General features: G+C 38.4%; 1 protein-coding gene across 1 annotated transcript in view; it reads right to left on the minus strand.

Annotated features, from left to right (window-relative positions):
* The window catches only part of MERTK (MER proto-oncogene, tyrosine kinase), a 128,588-nt gene that overhangs the window by 74,185 nt on the left and 37,353 nt on the right, over window positions 1-17,050 (minus strand). The window contains exons 2-4 of the mRNA XM_036752462.1: window positions 15,957-16,380; window positions 7,782-7,882; window positions 5,144-5,317 (exon numbers count right to left, since the gene is read on the minus strand). Coding sequence (XP_036608357.1) covers window positions 5,144-5,317; window positions 7,782-7,882; window positions 15,957-16,380 — 699 coding nt within the window. The remainder of the gene's footprint in view (window positions 1-5,143; window positions 5,318-7,781; window positions 7,883-15,956; window positions 16,381-17,050) is intronic.

Below are 17,050 nucleotides of genomic sequence, written 5' to 3' on the forward strand. Positions count from 1 at the left end.
ATATAAGATAAGGCAGAATGGGACAATGATAAAGGAGAGAGGACAATGAAATTCTCTGGGAGTATTTGAGGGGAGAAAATCTTCACCTGAGGTGAAGGCTATGTGGAAGAGATGGTATCTGAACCAAGCCTTGAAGGAAGACAAAGGTTCTAAGAGGGGACCATGACAAAGGACTGCATTCCAGGCATGGGGGACAGCCTGTGTAAAGCACAGAAGCAGAAGATGCATGTAAAGTCATAATAATAATAATAAGAATGATAATGACAACGATAGAATTTGTATAGCGCTTTAAAGTTTGCAAAGTGCTTTGAATATATTAATTCATTTGAGCCTCACAACAACCCCAACATGTAGGTGCTATTATTAGTCCCACTTTACTGAAAAGGAAAATGAGGCTGTGAAAGGGTAAGTGACTTGCCCAGGGTCACACTACTAATAAGTATCTGGGGCAGGATTAGAACTCAGTTCTTCCTGACTCCAAGTCCATTGGTACCATTGTACACCCAACCCATTATGTCACCTAGTTGCCTAGGTAAATTATACATGACAATAAGCACCACTGATAAAAATGCGATAAAAATGAGACCAAGATCAGATAATAAATTTGGAGCTGGCGGGGGCCTTAGAGTTAACGCAGTCCAACCATCTCATTTTACCAAAAAACTGAAACCAAGCCCACGAGTGGTGAGGTGATTTGTCCAATACGAAGCCAACACTGAAAGTCAAGTTCTCAGACTACAGAGCCAGGGCTCCCTCCCCTCTAACACACTGCCATGCTCACAGGTGTGAGCTCCACAAAGATCAGTTAATTTTACTCTGTTCCCCGACCAAAGACTATACCCCAAATCTAGTTACCTTTATGAAAATGCACACACAAACTCTCCCCATAAGGGGAATAACTCCTCAAAATCCATGACCTATTGGGGGGGTCAGAAGTACCATCCCCACAAACAAAGGACAATATGTTGAACACTACACAACTGAAGCTGACCAGCCACAGTGTTTTATTGTGCGGCTTGGAGTAGAACAATGGCAAAGCAATTATTAGATAAGCTGGAGAGCATCCAGGAGGGTGACCAGGATGGTGATAATCCTTGAGATGAGGATCACTTTAAGAAACCAGGGATATTTGGCTTAGAGAGAGAAAACTTAGGGTGGACAAGTATTTGAAGGCCTACATGTGGAGGATGGAGGAGACTTTTTTCCCCGTTTGATTCCGAAAGGCAAGTCCAGAACTGGAGTAATGGGTGGAAATTTTAGAGGTCAGTTAAGATTGTAGGTAAAGGAAATACTTCCTAATAATTGTTTTTCAGTCATGTCTGACTCTGTGACCCCATTTGGAGTTTTCTTGGCAGAAATACTGGAGTAGTTTTCCATTTCCTTCTCCAGCTCATTTTACAGATGAAGAAACTGAGGCACACAGGGTTAAGTGACTTGCCCAGGGTCACAACAGCTAGTAAGTGTCTGAGGCCACATTTGAACTCAGTTCTTTCTGACTCCAGACCTAGCATTCTATCCACTGAGCCACCAAGCTATCCTTCCTAACAATTAAAGCTGTCCAAAAGGGCTGTCTGTAGAGGTAATGAATTCTCTAATACTAGAGGTCTTCAGACAAAGCCTGCGTGACCAACTAATTGTCAGGTCAACTAATTATATATTGTAATTCTGTAATGACTGCTGATATTTACATTCACTTTATTTACATTCTCGCAACAACCCTATTTTGCAGATGACGAAACGAAGCCTTAGAAAGGAAACACAGCTAATATAAGTATCAGTGGCAGCCTTCATACTCAGGTGTCTCCTCATTGAGTCCGGTGCTCTTTCATCTGACTCTTAGCAAATGTCTCTATCTAAACAAAGAGCTTGCCAAACCATATCTCCAGCAGCAAACTTCCAGACACTAGTCCTTTTCTCATACTTAACTTGTAAGCTAAAAAAAAAAAAAACAAAACACCCAAGCCTTGCTTATAAAAAAACGCACCTGTTCAAAATGAGCATGGCCTACTGCAAGATATTGACTAGTCAAGTCAATACATCTACTAAGTACCTACTGTATTCTCAGCAGTCCTAGAAGTCGTGAGACTTGGGTTCTAGCACTTTTTAATTAACTATGATCAGAGGATGAAAATGGCTTACCTCTATTCTAGTCTTTCTGTGGTAAAGTGAAAGAAACCCTGTATGCAACACTAATGTTTATAAAAGGCAGTGTGGAAATTAATTAAAATACATTGGTCTGTATGATAGGTATAATAATACATACTCCACGGTTTCCTTGGGATTAAGATAAGAGAGCAGAAGAAAAAGGAGCCTCAAGAAGTTAAAAACTACTAATCCAAATGACTTGATTATTCTCATGCCTAGTCATTCCAGGTTAAGATTATAAACTCCCTGGGGATAGGCACTGGGTCAATCTAACTTACCTGAGCCCCTCTAGTAGGTAATCAATCACCACCAGGGGTGAGCTGGTGAATGTTTAACAAAGGGGAGGAGAGCAGAATGTACACAGGACATACTTTTCAGTTCAATCTGCATATAACACTTTTTAAAGTCTAGACAACCAACAAAAAAAAAATAAATCAAGCCTTGAATTTTAGTGTTTGCCAATTTCTGAGGTGTAAATGGAAATTTAACAATCTTGGAATCCACTCTGGTACTTCCCCAGATCACTAAAGTCTTTTGCATCAGCTTGAATTGCCTTTCAAAGCCTTAAAAAAATGAGAAAATGGCCTGAACTTCTCTGGAATATTTTATAATTGTTTAGAAACAGGCTTCAATTTAGACCTAGCAGACTAAATTTAAGTCAGAGTTTTTCACTTAAAGCTAAACTTGAAATCATTATATAAATAAGAATAAAGACTGTGAGCCCCACTTTGCCATTCTCAAGTGACCAGTAAGGATATTTACTACCTTGGCAAATGTCAAATAAATAGTTCTCCATTTGATTACTGCAGTCATCCACTGAAGTGATGAACTCATCTCTTAAAACCACACATTAAAGATTGTTTAGACTAAAGCATGACCAATCTCATAATTACACTTTGGCAGAACTCCCTCATAACACTGCGGTCAGAGGATGAGAATCATACCTCTATTACAGGTTTCTGTAGTAAAATGAAAGAGACACAATATAACAATGACTATTTCTAGCTTTTCCCAAATTGGCTGTATGATCTTGGGCAAGTCACAGTCTCTCCAAACTTCAATCTAATCATCTGTTGAATGGAGTAAATAACTTGAAAACATTGTTCCTTATATAGTATATTAGTTAGAAATTTAATGTGTTTCCCACCCCACCCCAGAATGTCTGGAGAGTGTGATACAGTGGATAGAGGCACAGCTCTAGAATCAGGAAAACCTGGGTTCAAAGTCCATCTCTGACATACTTTCAGTATCAAGAGAAATTCTCACAATTCTACCCATTAGAAAATAAAAGATATAGTAAAATGAGTGGCCCATTGATACAAAAATTCTAAGAGAGACCAAGCAATATTTCATAAATGCCTGCTGTGTACAAAGCACTATGCTAGAAGCTGGAGGAGATAGCAAGTTTTCAAAGACGCCAATATGAGCTGGTCTCTATGATCTCTCAGTGGTTACAACCAATGGACTTTCCTAAGGTCTCACCATTTTGGACCTCTCTGTAGCCTCTGAGGCAGCTGACCATCACCTCCTCCTCCTCCTTTATATTCTCTCCTTTCAGGAGCATATAAATGCTAGCTTTAATTATTATTATTGCCTTCTTTATGCAAGGAGGTAACTTTTAACAATTACATATCGCTGAGACAGTAGGATGTGAACCATGTGGGAGTATGACAACGGAGAACTAACAGAACTTACAGACCTCAGCCCTCAACTCCTCCCACTACCAGACTCTGCTGCTGCTACTGAACAGGAATGACTGGATCCAAGGCAAAGTTATCTAATATCAACTAAACCCTCCAAGCAGCAAGATCATCTTTTTATTATTCCCTAACTGATCCTCTACTATACTCTTCAGAACAGTTATTTCAAAGCTTTTCTTCTGTCTTCAAGACTCCCACACCAAATCATCATCATAGCTAGCATTTGTATAGGATATAAAGGTTTGCAAAGTGCTTTACAAATATTATCTCATTTTTTTCCTGGGAGGTTGGTGCTGTAATCATTCCCATTTCATAGGGAAGGGAAAGGGAAGGGAATAAGCATTTATATGGCACCAACTATGTGCCAGGCACTATGTTAATCACTTTAAAAATGTCTTATTTAATCTTCACAACGACCCTGAGAGATAAGTGCTGGTATTATTTCCATTTTAAAGCTGAGGAAACTGAGGCAGAAAGAGGTTGAGTGTCTGAGGCCGGATTTAAAAATAAGTGTTCCTGACTCAGGATCCTGTGTTCTATCCACTGGCTTCCCCAACCTCTCAACAGCATACTTAAACTCACTATATCAAGAAAATAGAGGCTATTCACATTTCTTCCTAACTCTACGTCTCAAAATTCTTTAACACCATCCTCAATTCTCTCCTCTTCAGCTTCAGTGTCTGATGAAGGTACATCCTTTTACCAACCAAAGCCCACACTTCTCCATGAATCTTTGATCCCATCGCCTCAAGAAGATTCCATCCCAATCATTCTCTCTCTCCATCTGTCTCTCTGTCTCTCTCTTTGTCCCTCTGTCTCTCTGTCTTTGTCTCTGTCTCTGTTTCTCTGTCTTTCTCTCAGCCCCCTCTTCTTCTCCCTCTTCCTCTGCCTCTCCCTCTCATTCTCTCTATCAAGTAAAGTAGATCATTTCCTGCTACCTAGAAATATGCCGAGGTTTTCTTCTTCTTAAAAAACTCTCAATTGACCCTATGATCCCCTCAACTATATCTTCCTTTTCACAGCCAAACTCCTCTAGGAAAACAAAAAATAAGCTGTCTCTACACATTGCCTCCTCTTCCTCTCCTTTCACTCAATTCCCAACCCCCTTAAAGTCTGATTTCTCACCCCATTACTGAAATGAAATTGCTTTCTCCAGAACTGTCTTCCAATATCTTAATTGCCAAATCCAATGGTCTTTTCTCAGAGATGAGACAAAGGAGAATTTCCCATCAAAAGCTCTAATTTAAATTCTTGCCATAGATTACAATTCTTACAAAAGAATGAACAATATGACTTACCAGAGACAGTTAGAACAGAAGGAGATTTTTCTGGCTTGTTGGTAACACGGTTGCTATTTCGAACCCAAAAAATTTTGACAGGTTCAGGAGGTCCCACTGCCTGACAGGTGAGATTGAAAGCTGTGTTTTTGCTAACATTCATGCTGTCTGGGTGTTTAGTGAAATAAGGAAGTCCTTAAAGAGAGAATAAAAAATAACATTAAGAAAAACAGAAAGAAAAAGGTCCTGAGGAAAATAACAATTCTATTAAAAAAGTAGTTTATTTCTTTATATCCTTCTTGAGGCCTGTGAAAAGACTCACTGAACATGATAAAAGCCTATTAAGAAAAACCCAATGGCTAATTCCTACCAATCAACCTACACCACAATTTTATTTCCTGTACAAGTTCTCCAAAGATTTTGTAATTGGATTTATTAAAATGTTAAAAAAAATCTGTAAGAAAAAAAGTAGTTTGAAAGAATGATAATAAGAAACCATTAAAATAGTTTTAGCTCACTGCTGTAATGCAAAATCATGGGGTCTTTGTTTCACTATGATAAACATAAAGTCAAAGAAAAAACATTCCTTTTTATGTTCACTTCTAGTCTTTTCACTTTATATATATGACTTATAATAAGCAACACCATCATCATCATCATTATGGAATTGGAAAATTTTCAGAGAGGGGTAATCATGATGGTGGAAGCCCTCAAATTCATGCTATGTGAGGACTGGTAGAAAGAAGTAGGGGTGAGGCATGGTGGTACATGCCTATAATTCCTGTTCTTTTGGAGGCTAAGGCTGGTGGATCACTTGAGCTTGGGAGTCCTGAGCTACAGAGGGCTAAACTGATCAGATGTTCAAGCTAAGTCTGGCACCAATATGGTAAAACCTCCTAGAAGCAGGGTAAGGAACCACCAAGCTATCTAAAGAGGGACAAATGAGCTCATGTAAGAAACAGAGCAGGTCAAAGTTCTTATGCTGATCAGTACTGGGACTGAGATAGGGAAGTGAAGAAGAAATAAGGAAGACAGAAGAGGAAAGAGGAAGAAGGAGGAAGAGGAGGAGGAGGCAAAACTAGGAAAAAAGGATAGAAATTCTATAATGTCACCTTGAACCTATATAGCATTTTTACATACATGATCTCATTTGGACAACTAAAAAGTTAAGATCTTAACTGGTAAGATCTCCCACTAGAAACCCAAATTTGGGGCCATTTAAAACAGAAGCTTAGCAATACTTCCAAGCATTCCAGTCAATGTATATTTGGTGCATGTGCTAAAAATTGAACAGATCCAAAAGCTTCTAAGGGTTTTTTTTAATCTTGAGATCAGAATAACTCACTGGTTCCAGTTTGGATATCCTAGGAATGTTGGAAAATTGGTTGTTTAGAGACTCAAGAATGTAGGCAAAGATATTTGGATATAATGACTAATTCCTACCCTAGGTATTTTCCTGGAATCCTGACAAATGAAAGGTCCCCTAATTTTTCCAGATGGGTGGCATACTATGGAGAACCTCTCTTGATGAAGCTATTCCAAACCCTCAAAGGTGATCTCTCCTCTATTGGGTCAGTCTTGGGCAATACTCTGGATTACACATCTTTTCCCCTTTTCCTTTGCTAACCCTTCTCCTACTCAACCAAAAAAAAATCATGTTCCATAAAGAGGTTTTAACTCTTTAAGCAATTTCTCAGAAGAATGGGTAGCAAGGAAAAGTTTCCATGGGAAAAATTCTTCTTGCTTTAATCACAAAACAAAATGAATCTCTTAGAAAAAAAAAGAACATGACTTCAGATCTTAGGGAAAGGGCAGGAGTCAAGTGCTAAACATCAGTCTGAGCCCAAGAAAGATACTCACTCATTTTGTGTTCCATTTCCTTTAATAGAAAGTTGAGACTAGTAAATAGTAAACCAACAGTAGCAACAGATGCCAAGTAAGCAAATATCCATTTGCACCAAAGAGGTAACAAAGTAAAAATGAAAGCAATTTCAGAAATGCTTCATTTTGGAGTGCAAACAGCACTAAACTTAGAAAAGGAAAAAATCTTGGTTCAAATCTTGACTGATTAGTTGTGTGACCATAGGCAAATCCCTTAACCTATACCTCAGTTTCCTTATCAGCTCAAACTATGCTGTCTGTTCTCTGGCCATTATCCCTACTTCTATCCCCAGGAAAAAACTTGGACTCTGCCCATGGAACCATCTTGGGAAAGATATTTCACTTAATCAGATCCAGCCCTCCACCTCACTTCCCAGCCAGGTATCCCTAACATGCCCCCTGCTGGATGTCTTCCTTCCCTCTCCATGTCTCGTTTGTTTATAGTGGTTTGTTTTTTTTCAATACAATGCCTTGCTATCTGTATCCCCAGAGCAAAGGACAGCATCTGACCCATAGCACTCAAGTCAACCAGTATTTATTAAGTACCTACTATATGTCAGACACTGTGCTAAGTGCTCAGGATATAAAGGAAAGCAAAAGAAAATCCCTACTTTTAAGGAGCTCACAGTCTAATGGAGGAAAATATTAATGTGTTCATTAAATGTTTATCTATTTATCAAAATGGGGGTATTAACACCCACAGTCTTTACCTCAGAGTATCCTAACAAAGCCTTCAGTGAGCAGTCCTATTCTCTCAATCATTTGTCTTTTGACTTACCTTGTACTTCAATATAGATGGGCTCAGACACAATTTCATCACCGTTTATTCTTAATTTGCAAAAGTAGGACCCGTTATCAGAACGCTGCACATTGCTTATGCTTAAAAGAAGGAAAAAACCAAGATTTTTACTTTAGATCAGTGACTATCCTGAACAACAGAAATGAGACATCAGTTGAAAGACTAATTGACAAGGTGGATATGGCTTTGAAACTTTCAGTTCCTTGTCTCCTCTTCCCTCTTCTACATTTTCTAAACCCCACACAGACCCCACAGAGTTTTCCATGCTGTAAATACCAATGATTGACAAATAGGAAGAAATACTGTCATACACATCCTATTTATTTCTATTTCCCAAGTTTACAACTCCTTTAAAATTGTCTTTGGAAATTACTTCTAAGGTTGGGAAGCAGGGGAACGCAGTGCTGCATCCACTTTTAGATTGGTCACTACTGGTTGATTTTTGCTTAACTGCCTTTCTTTGTTTCAAGGGCAGGTTCAGTTCAACCACTTCTTGGCCTTATTGAGGCTAAGATCAAGTGAAAATGACTGTGATGGAAGAACAAAATCCTTCAATAAAACTTTTTTTTTTAAGAAAGAAGTGCTAAGTGTCAATTTTAACCAGACAGATGCAAAGGAATTCATATTCATCAGCCATTGCCATCTAGGTGGTACAGCTGATACAGCGTAGTCCTTGGAGTCAAGAAGACCTCAGTTCAAATTCTGCTGTAGACACTGACTAGCTTTGTGACTTTGGACAAGTCACTTAACCTCTCTCTGCTTCAATTTCTTCGTCTATAAAATGGGGATAATAGTAGCACCTACTTCACAGGATTGTTGTAAGGGTCAAATGAGAAAACATATATAAAATTCTATGCAAAGCTTAAAAGTGCTATACAAATGCCAGTTTTTATGCGATTTTTATTCCTTTGCCTGCCAAAATATAAATGACACAGATATGGCCACCCGGGTTAAAAAACTTCATGGCAACAGCTCTCATTTTCTGAATGACACTGGAGAGTTTTACATATGGATTCACTAACTGTGGCCGGTTGAAAGAATGATCAATGAATCCAATTCAATGTTTATTCATACTTACTGGGTGCAAGACATTGTGCTAAGCTCTGCAAATACAAATGCAAAAATAAAATAGTCCCTGCCCCCAGGGAGCTTATATTCAATGAAGGGAGACAGTGGAGAGTAATATAACACAACCACCCAGATAAGTAAATGCAGAACAATATGAAGAGGGAGAGAGCACAGATAACTTGGCATATGAGTTTAGGCCTCAAGGAAAAGTAGTATCTGAGCTGAGTCTTGTAGGGCTCTAGGGATTGTAAGAGAAAAAAAGGAGAAAGGATAGCATCTCAGGGTCCTCCACCTGTGCTGAACTCCATCTTTCTCCAGCTGACAGCTGGTGTTCATGAAATATACAGTTGCTTCCCAGATGGTGCCTCACCTACTAATTTCATATAATGCTGCTATGAAACAGTAACAAAACTACCTAAGACAGGAGTTTCCACTATACTACACTGAGTTATTTATTATTTTATAGCTATTATTATTAGTGCTCAAAACATTCAGCTGCCTGATCTGATGGATGTGGGCATTCCCTCCATCATGTGAGAGCCTAACTCATTCCCTACCTTAGTTATCTTGCTATTCTCATCTTTTTCAATGGAGTTCAGAAAGAAATGTTCTGAGACAAGCCATTCTCCTGCTATTGTGATTTTATACTTAGTATCCTACAAACTATAGCAGAGGTGGATAAAATACTTTTCATGGTTGAATAAAAGTACTAGTATGTTAGCTCATCCACTGCAGGACCACTGAAAAGATTGCTGGTACAACTCTTGTAGCAGAAAGGGCAATAGGAACGAGATACACTCTATCTTTTTCCCACACTGTTTTGATCCTTGCTTCCAACTCCTCTCCCTACAGCAGCCATACTGCCACAGGTGGTGGAGTGCCACTGCTGCCCCCTTTCCACAGGTGCACAATTCCTAAGTAAGGCTCAGCATTTTCTATTCCCCCTGGACACCGTAAACTTCATGAGTCCAGAAATCATTTTGCTTTTACGTTTGTGTCCCAATGTGTCTAGCATAGTGCCAAACAAATAGTAGACACTTTACTGTAGGTCAAGTTAATTTTTAAGAGTGGCCTTTTCTGTTTCTAAGGAATATAACTTGACTTCCTAAACTGAACATGTCTAATTTTTCTTTTAGCAAATATAAAAGAATGAATTTTCCACCAACTGTCTCAAAATATTACCTTGACAGGATTCGAACTCACAGAAGTTCAGAATTAGAAACTTGCCAAATATGGTAGTCAAATGAGGGATCATTATCAATAGAAATGGAAATTCTTTATTTTGGGAATCAAACCAAGTCAGTCCTTCCTATGGAAGGCACAAAGATCTCAAAAGCAGTTGCTTTACTATTTTCTCTTTTCCTTTTCTTTCTCGTGGTTTTTCCTTTTTGTTCTGATTCGTCTTTCACAACATGACTAAGGTTTAATTAAGGTTTAATATAATTGCACATGTATAGCCCATATCAGATTGCATGCCCTCTTGGGAGAGGGGAAGGAAGGGAAAAATTTGGAACTCAAAATCTTATAAAAGTGAATGTTGAAAGCTAAAAATAAATAAAATGATTTTTTTTTTTAAAAAAAGATGTTTTTCTTCTTTGAACACTCAGGTCCTTCTTAAATTGCACTTCATTAAAAGCTAATTTGCTGACTTTCCTAACTAGTTAAAATATTTAGGGCTTTTAATCTAATCTTTATTAATCTATTAATGCCATTAAATAATATTTTGCTTTTTAACTCACAGGCTATGGCTATACAATGCTAAGAGAGATCTGATCAATGTATTCAATTAAGTAAACCTGTTAGTTCAATGAAAAAAAAATTAGTTAAGACCAACTGTTTGGTTGACCTAACCAGTCAAAATGCTCAAAGTGGTAAAACATTACAAAGATGAAGGTAAATCATATGGACTCATTTTCCCATTGAGAAGTTCTTCACAGAGCCTCCACTCCAGGGAAAGTCCCCCGACCAGCCATCCCTCATTCTCTGGACTTAGTACCCATGCTCCTGCTTCATCTCCCTACTTCCCCCTGACTCTTGCTTTTCAGCTCTTCTTTTTGTGTTTCCATCCCCAGTTAAAAAGTAAGCTCCTTGAGGGTAGGCACTGTCTTTCTTTTTGCTTGCATTTGTATCCCCTGCACTTAGCACATTACCTGGAACATAGTAAACCCTTAAGCAATGTTTGTTGACTGACTAAGCACAAGCTGTGTCATTTTCACAGGAGCTAAAAGACCCTACTGCCTATTAAAAAAAAAACAACTCAAGAGATAGCCACCTATGAAAATGCCAATAGAGCATATACACCACAGGATTGCTAGGATGGTGGTAGTTCTGAGTTTGTTTCCTGCAAAGGAACCATAGAAAGTTTTAAAAATCTTTTTATAGATTTCTTCCTTTTCAGTCCTGCTTTTTCTCTGATAGAGTCATAAGATTGTACCAAGGACCAAGTCCAAGAACAACAAGCAGAAAGTTTGGTTTTGTAGAAAATTATATTTTGATTACTTGGTGGAGTAATTATGGGCAAACTACCTAGCTTCTGCTTTACAGGGCTCCTTCCTCTCTGTAGTTTTTAGTTAGTGGGTATAAAAGCAAAATAATATTTGTCTACCTTAGGAGGTTCCAACCAATAAGTCATGGCAAAAAGTTCCTGGCCGAAAGACCCAAAAAGTAGAGTGGGACAATAGAAAGTGTTGCAATGAAGAAAGCAGTTTTCTTGAAGTCTTTATTAAGTAAAGCTTCAAATATGAGGATTTAGTTTAATCTTACTAATCCCCCTCTCTCCCTCCCAAACCTGAACTCCAGTTCCACATTACCACCAGCTGCCTCCTCTTAACTTCAACACATCCAAAATCTAATTCCTTATGTTTTCTCCAAAAACTCAACTATGGTGGGAACAATACCCTAAACTCCCTGCTTCTCATTCAAGTTAAGCTAGATTTTTTTTCCTTAAAAGGTACTGAAACTGTTTTTCAGATTTGATTGACTCAGGGAACTAAAGGTTCAGGCTCTTGACATCACTTTCAGATTGTCTGAGTTCAAAAAATAACCACCAGGGGAGCTCCAAAGGTACTTGGCTGGCACACCATAATGAGCAATTTAGAGGCAGGGGAGCTTCAGTTGAATCAACTTGCAGTGGCCCAGGATCAGGATGATCTGAGTTCAAATGTGGCTCAAACACTTACTAGCTACTGTGATTCTGGGCAAGTCACTTAACCTCTGTTGCCCTCAGCTTCCTCAATAGAATATATAATAGGGATCACAATAGCACCTATCTCATGGTGTTGTGAGGATCAAATGAGATAATGTTTGTAATGCGCTCAGTATATTTATACAGTTCCTACTTTGTGCCTAGCAAATAGGTGCTTAACAAACACTAGGCATATAGTAGGCACTTAATAAATGCTTGTTCCCTTCCCCTCTTCTCTTCCTCCATGTATATCCTTGTTGAATATCCTTCTCCTGCTATGGCTAAGTAAACCCCTTTTTGTTCATTATTGAATGACCTCCAATTTGTTCATTGTTGAATGAAATGGCTTCAATTCATTCCAATATGGAACCTAAACTACCAAAGGAGTCAGGCCTAGCCCAGAAATACAATAGCTCCCCTAAACATTCCCATTTTAATTGAGGAGATTACTATCCTTTCAGTCCTCTCCATTCACAATCACAGGACCATCCTTGACTTCTCTCTCCCTCAGTCCCCCTGGTCAATCAATTGCCGAGCCTTATCTATTCTTTCACAAGAGCGCTCCCATCTCTCCTTTCTTTTCACTCATAAAACTTGTGTACTAATTTAGGTCCTCATTATGTCTCACCTGGACTATTACTATAACCTCCTATTTTGCTTCCTTGCTTTCAATTTCTCCTCTCACAAATTCATCCTCCAAATGGATATTCTTAATACGGGTCTGACCATATCATTTCCTTATTCACAATCTTAGTGGATCCCCAATACATCCAGAATAAATACAAAATCACCAACCCAGCATATAAAGCAACATGGCTCCCACCTACCTTTCCAGGCTTATTTCTGTATCTTCATATACTCTCTCTGTTAGTCAAACCTATCTGCCTCTTCACATACCATAGTCAATCTCCTACCTCCATTCCTTTTCACATGTAGATCTCCACACCTTCTCACTGTCGCACCAACATGCCTAGCTCAGATGTCACCTCCAACAGGAGGTGATCACCTTCTCCCAGGTACTGGTGTTCTATCCCACTTAGAATTACCTTGCAAATACTTTTTGTTTTTATTTCTCTGTGTACATGATATATCTCTTCTCCCAATACAATTGAGCTCCTTGAAAATAGGAGTGGTTTAGTTTTTTAGTTTGTATCTCCAGCACCTAGAACAGTGCTTTGCTCATAGCAGGTGAAATGATCAAGATTGATTTTGTATCATTTTTTATTGATCCTATTTACAATTAATTGATTTTATCCTATAACTGTTTAAGTCATGGTTCTCTGTCTCAGAACTTAGTTCAGAATTCAGCTGTTCTGTAAAGGGTTAAGTTTAGAAATCCAGTTCTCTTGCTAATTAATCAATGTTCTATTCTTGCTTCAAGGAATTCTGCTGTGTTGGGGGATATAGATGGCCACAAGGGTGTAGGGATCTACTATCTTTATACTACCAAGCTACCCTTCAAGGATGCCTGGTTTCCTATGTGGACTCAAACAATAAACACTCCTTAAGTCACAGGAGGAAAAGAGGCAATTATTGCTAGCCCTTCAATTCCATACTTCCAACCAATCATATTATTCCCTGTACCTCAGCTATGTATCCCTTCACGTTGTCATCAACTCCATGATGTCACCTACCATGTTCTATTCTTTATTCTGTACTCCCTAAAACCTATAAAAGAAAATTGTCCCCCTCATTTGGGATCTTAACTTACTGGGGAAGCTGAGATCCTATATATTGGTAAACTCATGCTTTACTAATAAATTGATTGTGCTCAGAACTTTGTGCCTCAGTTTATATTATTTTAGTTGTTACACAGGCACCTAACAAATGTTTGCTCAACTGAATGAAACTGATATGGAGAACTATAAAGAAGTGTTCCAAATCCATCATCTTTGTTGATTGCCACAGCCCTTAGGACTAATTGCTTTTTGATACCAACCCAAAGTGAGTAGTACAAAGAGAGAAAATCAAATTGCTAGTATTTGGAGTCATTTAACATTATCAGTAGAGATCTGAAAACCAAGGCGTTAGATAAACTGATTAAGAGATGGCATCACTGCATACTGTCTGTTAGAAATAACCCTACTGTGGGCTTGTAGCTATTTGTAGTCTATAAAAGTTGGTGATTTTATTTTTTATAGTCTATAGCATAAAAAATATGCAGAAACATTAGGCTAATACAAAAAAGAGAAAAGTTAGCCATAATTATTTATAAGCTGGTGCAATGTGATTTTACTAGGCACTGTGCTGAGCACTTTTTACAAATGTTATCTCATTTAATCCTCACAACAACCCTGCAAGGTAGGTGCTATAATTATCCCCATTTTACAGCTGAAGAAACTGAAACAAACAGGGTTAAGTGACTTCCCCAGGGTCAAACAGCTTGTAAGTGTCCGAGGCCAGATTTGAATTCAGGTCTTCCTGACTCTAGGCCCCGTGCACTAACCCCTGTGCCACTAGTTGCCTCTAATTTCTGTGTTAATTTATTTATTTTCTTTCTCTAAGAGGAAAAAGTTTTAAAATCAGAAATGATTTAGTATTTTTAAATGCCATGAAGAGGTAGTACAGCATATTGGAAAGAGGTCTGGATTTGGAAGTCCTGGCTTGGAATCTCAGCTCTGTGACTGACAGCTCAGGTGGGCTTGGACAAATGCCTTTACTGGACCTCAGTTCCTCATATGTAAAGTAAAGAAATGGACCTAGATGATATCTAAGGTTACTTTCAGCTAAAAATATATGACCCTATGATTAATTTTTTAAAATGACTTTCCTAATACATATTTATATCCTTTAGCCATTATTCCATCGAAGAGGGTATATTTTTAGATAATTTATGAAGGAAATATAAACTAGCCATATGAATATGAATAGCCATATGAAAATATATTCAAATTTCTTAGTAAGCAAAGAAATGCTGAAATCAAGACTACCTTAATAAGATATTTCTTTGCGCTTATTATAAGAGGAATAAATAGCCCCCTCCCCCCAAAAAAGATAAAAATTCAGTATTGCTGGAGTGATGGGGAAACCGTATGTGGTTAGGACTGCAGGCTAGTACAAATGTTTTGGGAGATCAATAGGCAAATATTGATCAGTTACAAAACCAATTATACTCAGAGTATCCGTTGCTAGGACTCTGTCCCAGAAACATCAAAAAAGGGGAAAAGAACCTGTCCATAGACACATAGTCAGAGATGCTCTAGTTCTTAAGAGTAATAAATAAATGGAACTAACCATTATTTCCAAACAACTGGAGAATAAACAAATCTGAGTATATTAACATAATGGAATATTGCTGTTATTGAGTTCTTTCAGCTATATACAACTCTTCATGACCCCATTTGGGATTTTCTTCGCAAAGATACCAGAGTAGTTTGCTAGTTCCTTCTCCAATTCATTTTACATATGAGGGAACTGAGGCAAACAGGGTTAAGTGACTTCCCCAGGGACACAGAGCTAATAAATGTCTGAAGCCAGATTTGAAATCAGGAAGATGAGTTTTCCTGACTCCAGCACTCTATCCACTAGAATATCATGGTGCCATAAAAATCCTAAATCTCAAGCATACAAGGAAACACCTAAACAAAGTAATGCAGAGCAGTATCAGCAAAACTTGATTGAGGGTTATTAAGTAAAGAAGGAAGGAAGGAAGGAAGGAAGGAAGGAAGGAAGGAAGGAAGGAAGGAAGGAAGGAAAGAAAGAAAGATTGGAAGGAAGGAAGAAAAAGAAAGGAAGGAAAGAAGGAAGGAAGGGAGGGAGGGAGGAAGGAAGGAAAAATGGAAAGAAAAAGATGGAAAGAAAGAAAAAGGAAGGAGGGAGAGAGAAAAGGAAGGAAATGAAAAAGAAGGAAAGAAAGGGAAAAAGGAAGGAAGGGATGAAGAAATAAAGAAAGAAGCACTTACCTAAAAGTTGCAATAATCGCTGTAAATTCATCATCTGGGTAAAAGTGTGTGATTGCATGATGAGCCCCCAGGAGCTCCTTCCCATCTTTCCACCAAGTGATAACTGCAGTGTCTAAGTACATGTTGGGCACACTGATTGAGCAATTGAATTTGATGTCTTTATGTTCAGAAAGTATTACATGTCCTACTGTGTGCTTAAAGGCAAGAGATAAGAGGCTCTTTGCATTTTCAGGCACTACCCCAGGTGTCTTTGCATGTCTTCTGCTTGGATTCCTAGATAACACTGGAGTAAACAGCAGGCCTGCAATGTCCATGTTAGTTGGGAGGGCATCAGATGCTTTGTAATCAGCTGCCAAAATCTCTGAAGAAGGAGGCCCTGTGGGTGTCAGAAATGGTTTTCTTTCTTGTTCCACCTCAGTGTAATCTGGAAAAAAAAAACATCTTTTCAGTCCTTCTTAACAGCAGTAAAGAAAGTATCTTTCTTGCATGTCGTGGTGTTTACCCAGATGTAGGCACTTAACCAGTCTGGGTGTTCATTATGTTTAATTCTGTTCTGTAAACTAAGACTCATACCTGGCCTGCCTGAAGCCAGAGGGCTCTCCTGAACCTGATGCTTTCCTCAGATCTCTCTGAGATCTAAGATGTCTGCCTTTATGATTCTAAACAACATAATCTCTAGGGTTCCTTCCAATGATGAAATCAAATTAACCTAGAAGAAGGCATAGGAAGACATGATTGTTGTCACATGGAACAGGAATTTTTAGACCTGTTTTGTGAAGTCCCAATAGATGTCTACGGAGAAATAAATTTCAAGTCAAAATAAGAATGCCCTAATTAACCAAAACTATTGACAAATACATTGGATGTAACAGACTGATTTGTTAGGTAGTGAGGCCCCACCATTGGAAGTGTTCAAGCAGAGGGTTGAGGAAGATCTGTCACAGTGTTACAGAAGGTTCCATATTGGGTAAGAGGTTGGATTAGGAGACCACAACTTCCCACTGACACTCTAAGATTCTAAAATTCTAGAAACTATTAAAAGAAGTTCGATCCTCATATGAGCAAGTGAGCTTCTTCTCAAGGAGAAAAATTTT

This window comes from Trichosurus vulpecula, chromosome 3, assembly GCF_011100635.1.
Source record: "Trichosurus vulpecula isolate mTriVul1 chromosome 3, mTriVul1.pri, whole genome shotgun sequence".
Classification (NCBI taxonomy): domain Eukaryota; kingdom Metazoa; phylum Chordata; class Mammalia; order Diprotodontia; family Phalangeridae; genus Trichosurus; species Trichosurus vulpecula.